The sequence below is a fragment of the Rattus rattus genome, chromosome 12 (genome assembly GCF_011064425.1).
Source record: "Rattus rattus isolate New Zealand chromosome 12, Rrattus_CSIRO_v1, whole genome shotgun sequence".
NCBI classification, from domain to species: domain Eukaryota; kingdom Metazoa; phylum Chordata; class Mammalia; order Rodentia; family Muridae; genus Rattus; species Rattus rattus.
In genome coordinates, this window is record NC_046165.1 from 78,585,239 (window position 1) to 78,593,269 (window position 8,031).

The window sequence follows — 8,031 nt, forward strand, 5'->3', positions numbered from 1 at the left end:
GACAGGTAGGTAGGTAGGTAGTATGTATGTATGTATGTATGTATGTATGTATGTATGTATGTATGTTAGTTTTTCAAGGTAGGGTTTCTCAGGGTAGCCCTGGCTGTCCTGGAACTCACAATGTACTCCAGGTTGGCCTTGAACTCAGAAATCTATCTACCTGCCTCTGCCTCCTGTGGCTCACTCCCAAGTGCTGGCACTAAAGGCACATGCCACCACCACCCAGCCTGATACTAATTTCTTAATAGTTCATATACACTATATGAACATAAAAACGCAATTACTCATAGGTAGGAATCCCCTTTATTCCTTATCAAAACAGTTTAACAGCAAATGTAGAGAATATATGTTTTATTTAGACATATAAGTTATCTTCCATGGGGGCATTCTATCTTGCCCCTTCTAATGAAAGAGGGCAAATTTTTATATTAATCTTATTCAAAGACTAGACCAACTTAATAGTAACAGACAAAGAGAGCAGAGCATCTAGGGTAGGGAGTAGAAAACATTCTACTCATAAGCACATTTAAACTTCTTACCAGTACAGAGACACCTGCTGCCACGTCAGCATTAACTCCTGACTAGTAAGTCTCCCAGTACACGTCAGGGGAAGTCCCAACACGTATTTTAAATAAATTTCACTGACTTGACATTCAACGTCTAAATTAGACATTCAAAGTCTTCTTTATTGCAAATATGATGTCTTTGACCTGAGGTATGGAGTTGTCTTCTAGAATCTTTGCGTAAGGCATAGGGACATCAGCACCAGTGACACGAACAGCAGGCGCATCAAGGAAGTTGAATGCAGGGCCTAGGGAAGAGAGAAGCAGACTGGGGACTCAGCAAGAGAAAACAAGGTAATGTATCCTAGTTATACGGCTCACTTTTGGCCTGACTTTTTAAAACATTTACCCAAAGACGAAACCCTAGACAGACAAGTTGAAAAGTCACTTGGTCGCCTCTAGCTTTTGATCTCTTTCCCATTGGTATTCAAGTGTAGAGTGCTCACTATAGCTTGATTATGTTCTAAAACCAGGTTCTTTGAAATACCTTCCATAATTCTGGCACAAATCTCAGCTCCTACTCCAAACTGTGGCCAGCCTCCTTCCACAGTTACGAGATGATTTGTCTTCATGACACTGGCTTCTATAGCTTCAATGTCCATTGGTCTGATGGTCCGCAGATTTATCACCTAAAGACAAGGCAGCAAATAGTCTTTACACAATCTAAGAGACAAATACAGCCTTGACCCAAAAACACCACGTTTTGTTTCTGTTAATCTTTGGATCTAAGAAAATTTGAATGTATCTGTCAATAGGCACAGAAATGTACAGGTATGACAACCGCGTACCTGTAAGCTCACTGCTTAGGAGGCTAAGGCAGGATGGCCCCAAGTGTGAGTGAGGACAGTGTTGGCTACACAGTGAGATCTTGTCTCAAACAAAAGTAAAAGGGGAATTTACAATTAAAACAGAAGCTTGCAACCAATCACAGGAAGCTTTGCTCACCTAGAGGATTCACTTATCCTCCTTGGTTTTAATATCCCTCTTATCACAATATATAGTTGAGTGCTTAATATGCACCAGGCCTACACCGGGATACCCCAGGATGGAGGAGAATCCCTGTTACCACATTTCTACAGCCTATGAAGCAGTGATACTTTCCAAAGAAAGCTACTTAAGTTGTACACAGATTAGATAATCAGAAGAGATGCCCTCCAGTTTGGTCTCACTGCCCAAGGGGTCCTCCTAGCTCGGTCTCCCCAGTGCTGGGTAGCAAGCCCATGCTGCCATACCTGACTTGTTTGTTCTGGTTTGGTTTTTATGTGGGTGCTAGGGCTCCAAACTCAGGTCTTCATGCAAGCCTTTACTGGATGAGCCATTTCCCCAGCCTAACAAGATTAGATCATAACTTGAGAGAGTAGGGACTTAAAAGATCCAGAGTTTATGTGGTTAAACAACCACCACTTTTGGCTGAAAACAGAGACAGACTGATGACAAAGCTCAAGGTGGCCTGGCAACCATGATTCTACTTATCTTCTGAGTCTTGGGAATACAGGCATGAATCACCATTCATAGCTTCTGGACATAGGGCAGTGAGTGTGCAGTAGCATACAGAAGCATGCACTGTAGCTGGGTGTGGTGACATGTGCCTTTAATCCCAGTACTCAGGCAGGTGGATCTCAAGTTCAAGGTCAGCCCCATTTCTAAGACAGCCAGGACTACACAGAGAAATCTTGTCTTGAAAAAACAAAAACCAAAGAATTCAAAGGCTGGAGAGGTGGCTCAGTGGTTAAAAGCACTGGCTGCTCTTCCAGAGGTCCTGAGTTCAAATCCGAGCAACCACATGGTGACTCATAGCCACCTACAGTGAGATCTGGTGCCTGTTCCGGCCTGCATACTGTACACATAGTAAGAAAATAAATCTTAAAAGAAAGCATGCGGTGGCATAAGTGGTGGAGAAGGCAGACGACAACTTTCAGGAGTTGGTTCTCTCTATGGCTCTTGGAAATCAAACCTAAGATTGTCAGCAATTTTACCTGCTAAGCCAACTCATCAGTCTTGGATCTTAAAGGAGACTTTGATTTGTGAGGGGTTGGGGGAGTGAAAGTCCACTTACCTCACATTCAATTCCCTCCTTAGACAATACAGCTGCAGCTTCTAGGCAGTGGCCCACTGGTCTTGAATGGGCAACTACAGTGATGTGGGTCCCTGAAATAAAGCAGTCACAGATAAGTGACGCTGTAAGGAGCCACAGCTAGTCTTATCAATTGCGCAGCTTACTTCAGTGAGCTGCACAGTGAGGCTGTGTTCATGGATGTGAAATCAAACCTACCAGAGAGACTCAATGAGCTCATTCATTCTTTACTTTTCAAGTCAGACTCCATAGCAGTAACTTCTAACCTTTGCAAACACAAGGGCTACAGTAAAAACGATTCATGAATACCAAGGTGCCCTTACCTTGCCTTTCAATTTTGGCTTTTCCAATAGGAATCAGGAAATCTTTTGACTGAGCTTCTGTGGGAAGTTCAAATGCAACTCCATACATCAGTTCATTCTCTAGCATCACCACTGCAAGACAGTATAAGCTCTCAACAAAGTACAGGCAGAATGACTATGAATGCACATACCACAAAACCACTCATCTTATGAATAAGAAGCCTGGTTTCTGTCTCACCTAGAAGCATCAGGATGGATTATGCACAGTCTGGTCGATAGAGGTTAAGCCAGATGTGCAGGTATGCAGTAAAGAACCAGCCCTCAGAGGGGCTACATTTTTGACTATCTTTGCGTCTATAAATCATTATACGTTATACATATGCTATATCTAAGCCTCACTAGATGGCCTCGATGGTTCCTTTATGGTTCATGTCAGCTCTTTCACTGTTCAAGAGAAGCAGGAGTTACCTGGATTATCATCACGAATGGCCGACTTAATAAGTCCTTTTGCATCCTCGGAATTCCAGGGGCTGACCACTTTCAAACCGGGGCAGTGCCCATACCACGCAGCGAAGCATTGCGAGTGCTGAGCAGCCACGCCCGCTGAGGCGCCGTTGGGCCCCCTGAACACTATGGGCACCGGCTGGAGGCCAGCAGACATATAGTACGTCTTGGCAGCTGAGTTTATGACCTGGTCAATAGCTTGCATAGAGAAATTGAAGGTCATAAATTCACAGATGGGCCGCAACCCAGCCTGTCAAATGGAAAAGTCGATGTTAAAAAGACTAAACAGAACAAGGAAGAGTGGTGAACAACCAAGCAATCCACTCCTCTGACATACGAACAGCACGGCTTGGGGTTTGTCTTTTTCTTCTCTCTCTCTCTCTGTTTTTTTTTTTTTTTTTGAAAAAGGTTTCTCTGTGTAACTCTGGCCATCCTGGAACTTACTTGTGGTACTGGCTTGAACTTAGAGATCTGCCTGACTCTTGAGTGCTGGGATTAAAGGCAAACACCACAACACGCAGTGCAAACAATATTTTCAAAAGATATTAAGGAAATCTCCTTTGATAAGCATCATAAATATTACATACCATAGCTGCACCAACAGCAATTCCAGCAAAGCCCATCTGTAAAGCAAACAGCAAACTTTAGAAAAAGTCCATAGAAATTAAGACAATATTTGACCAGCCCCTCTCAGTTTGTCCAGAAGGCGCACCTCCGATATGGGAGTATCTATGATCCTCTTGTCACCATATTTCTTCCACAGGCCTCTGCTAACCTACAATTAAGATTTTGCCACATCACTTTCAAATGGTTGTCAGGGTAAATGGCTACTTTTTAATTTTATATAAAGTTTATCTAGTTCAGTTACCTTGTATGCACCATCATACTGGGCAACTTCTTCCCCAAGCAGAAAAACCTTTTCATCTCTTTCTAGTTCTTCATCCATACCTTGATTAATGGCTTCACGAACTGTCAACTGTCACAGGTACATAAACAGAAAACACGCTACAGGATTATTTAGGAAACTACGGAAACTCCCTTCTTCATACTTATCTACGCTGCCCACAACGTAAAACATAAATCTAACATTCATGCAGGCAGTCCAAGTTCCAAGAAAGTGAGGAGGCAAGATGGCCAAGCCTGACGAGTCTCATCTCCATTTCTACGTGGTGGAAGGAGGAAACTGATTCCCTGGAAGTTGACCTCAAGTGCACACGGGCATGCTCACACACACAAAAAACTTATCATACAAATCAAAGCTCCAAGAACTTAACAAGTAACTTATGCCAATAATCCTTCACTAGATGTTAGTGATAAGCCTACAGAACACTTCTGCTATACTGCTTGATGTGCACAGTCAAGAAAACCAAGCAATTGCTAAACTAGCTCGAAGGCAGTTTCCCATGTAGAAAACACGCCAGGCTGTTTTACCTATACCCTTGGAGTACTAAGACTCAGAGAACGAGCAAGGAAGGTCTAACCATGGCTACTAACTACAAGGATTCAGTAGTGTACAGCTTGACATCCACAATGCTGGTGCTGCTAGGCTACTAAAATATGTAAAATGGTAAAATCCTTCTGAGATATACATATGCCAAAAAGAAAAGAAGTGTGAATCTGCAAGCCAGTGTTCTCAGCACCAGAACAAATCCAAACGGTGGAAACAAAGTCACCCTTGGATGAATACATAAATAAAATGTACAAAGGATATGAGTCAACGTTTCAAAGGAACAAATTCTGATGTATGTATTCTACAATATGGTTGAACCTTGTTAAATAAGCCAGACCCCCCCCCCCAAAAATCAAAAAATTCCACTTATATGACGTTTAAAACAAGCAAACTCAAAATGTGCCAGAAAAGTACAACAGCGGCTGGCATAGTGTGAATTATCGTGTAAAGTTCTGGAGATTGACAGTGTATACAGTGAATGTATTCGATGCCACATTTGAACACACAAGGTTTTAAAGTTATATTTTACCACAATTCGAGGTGGGGGCGTAAAACAGTCAGGAAAGCAGGTGGCTGTCTGTTAAGACTGCCACCGGCCTGGTGAGAATGGGTGCCAGTATGAGTGGCACCGGGCGGTGACAGAGCCAGCGCGAATCATCCGCAGGACGCGGCCACTGCCAGGGTCCGAGATGCCACTCGGCCTTGGGGCAGACGCGACCCCGATCTTTCAGGCCTGCTCCCGGAACCCAGATTCCCTCCCGGCCTTGCCCAGAGTCCAGACCGGTTACCTGCACCGCCGCGGGCGCCGAGCGGTGGAAACGCCTCTTCAGCAGCCCGGAAGCCTGGCAGTGAAAGAGAAAGAGGTTCAGAAAGGGCACAGGAGATACGGCGGGCGCACCAGGGGCCGCTACTTACCTGCCGCAAAGGTCCCCGCACCAGACCAGCCACCGCCGCCATCTTGCCCGTGTCCTCTACTCGCGGCCGAATGACAACACAGAAGCGCCGCAGACCCCGTCCGGCGCAGCCAATGGTAGGGCGTGACACCTTTAGGTCCCGCCTCTGTTCGGCAAAGCCAATAGAGAATGGCAACTGGAGGCCCGCCTTCCTAAGTAAGCCAATAGCAAGGCAGTATTTCAGAAACCCCGCCCCCCTAGGCTTTGGCAGGGCGAGACCTATGGCCCCGCCTCTGCATACGTAGCCAACGGCCAGTTTTGACGCCTGCGAGCCCCGCCCACCTAGCGAATCCTGGTCCTGCGGAGGTGAGGCGAGGTTGCTGTTCCTCTCTGACCTGGTGCACTGGAGAGAACTTTGCAGACTGCTCGCCGTGGCTGTCATGCACCTAGCACGCCCTGCACTCAGCCCTTACTGCTGTCTGCTCACGTGCTAGGACTGAGTCAGTGCGGCCTGATCAACGGAGGCTGCAAAGACCTTAAGGCCCCTTTGCCGGCACTGCGGGCCTTGAGCAACACGTGAATCGTGCAACACATTGTATGAATGGGCGCTGTCAATTGAATGTAAACAATAGCTTTTTTGTGTGCACTAAGTGTCCACTGTGTGCCAGGTATTGTGATGTGTGTTTGATAAGTGATTGTAGGCGGTAGTATTCTCTCCATCCAGGCGTGAAAAGGTGAGGAGTTTGTTCTGATCATGCTGAATTTAGATGGCTTACCTGGACCGTAGAAGAAGCCTGAAGCCTAGTTTTAACAGACCTAGAGACATTTGAGAATAGCTGTTTAGACGCTGCCCTTATTTTCTGCATTCAGTCTCATCGACTGTAAACGGAAAGATGGACACTGAGGTATGGGATTACCTCCTTCCAAAGCTCCCTGGTTATGGCCATCAGGTGGTCATGTTGTAAGGTATGTCAAATATGAGTCTGCTATCAAAGAACATATAAACTTGTGTTTGGGACAAGGACTTCAAAGCCTCTTATCTCTCCTGCTATCAAAGACTTTGATGGAAATAGATGTTTTTGTTTTAACCCCACAAGACAGGGTTTTTTTTTGTTTTTGTTTATTTTTTTTAGATTTATTCATTTATTATATATATAAGTACACTGTAGCTGTCTTCAGATACACCAGAAGAGGGCATCCGATCTTTTTACAGATGGTTGTGAGCCACCATGTGGTTGCTGGGAATTGAACTCATGACCTCTGGAAGAGCAGTTGGGTGCTCTTAACCGCTGAGCCATCTCTCCAGCCCAAGACAGGGTTTTTATATGTAGTCCTGGCTGTCCTAAAACTCATTCTGTAGACAAGTCTGGCCTCGACTTACAGAGATCCATCTGCTTCTGCCTTCTGAGTGCTGGGATTAAAGATATGTGCCACCACCACCCGGTCCATAGTTTTTTCTTTTTACCACTGAGTATTTTTTATGGCATAAGTGTTTCAAATTTTATTTACTAGCAATTTTAATATTACATTCACTACATTGGCTGTATTGTTCTCATTTATTCAAACTATGTAGTTTGCTTACATCAAGGTGCCCTAACTTCAGATTTCCAGTGAACAAGAACACTCTTTCATGTAACCAAGGACATTCTGGGAATTGATGTTGACAAGGCTGGCCTTGAACTGAGAGATCTGCCTGCCTCTGCCTCCCTGGAATGCTGGGATTAAAGGAATGTACCACCACGCCTAGCTTTGAGCAAGTGTTTGAATCTTCCCTAAACAGTAAAACCTTTGTTTATGCAGCGGCCCACTGCTCTGTTCTTGGAACTCGATACCTGGAGCAATGGCCCTTTTCTTTTTGGAGACTCCTTGGCTCTTCCTCCTTCATTTCCTGAGTGCCCTTCTCAGGGCAGCCACTGCATCAGACTGTGAGGTCAAACTCCAGCCAAGTGGTTAAAGACACAGCCGCCACCTGAGTTAGAATGAAGACCAAGTGTGCTTCCAGTCTCCCTGTGTATCCCCTCTCTCTGAGAACAGCCTCTTGATCAGGAGTAAAGTCCACCCTGTCCAGACACTTCAGTTAAAGTGTGGATCTCTTTCGCTGTGTTGCCAAACTTATTTCTAACAACTTTACCTTTCCAGCAATGTAGGTAGCAGGGACATTTCGTGTTCTCGTTTATAAAGACACACTTGTATGCTCCACTATAATCTGCATGCCCATATTACTAAGAGTTTAATAGATCTACAC

The 8,031-nt window shown here is 44.8% G+C and overlaps 1 protein-coding gene across 1 annotated transcript; it reads right to left on the reverse strand.

The window, feature by feature from the left end:
• Nucleotides 1-284: 284 nt before the first annotated feature.
• On the reverse strand, nt 285-6,173 carry Pdhb (pyruvate dehydrogenase E1 subunit beta). Its single transcript, XM_032918316.1, has 10 exons — nt 5,809-6,173; nt 5,682-5,735; nt 4,312-4,419; nt 4,156-4,218; nt 4,031-4,066; nt 3,408-3,693; nt 2,961-3,071; nt 2,620-2,711; nt 1,051-1,192; nt 285-811 (listed from the first exon to the last, which is right to left on the reverse strand). The coding sequence occupies exons 1-10, from the start codon at nt 5,848-5,850 to the stop codon at nt 666-668; spliced, it is 1,080 nt and encodes a 359-aa protein (XP_032774207.1). The 5' UTR covers nt 5,851-6,173; the 3' UTR covers nt 285-665.
• Between the last annotated feature and the right edge of the window lie 1,858 nt (nt 6,174-8,031).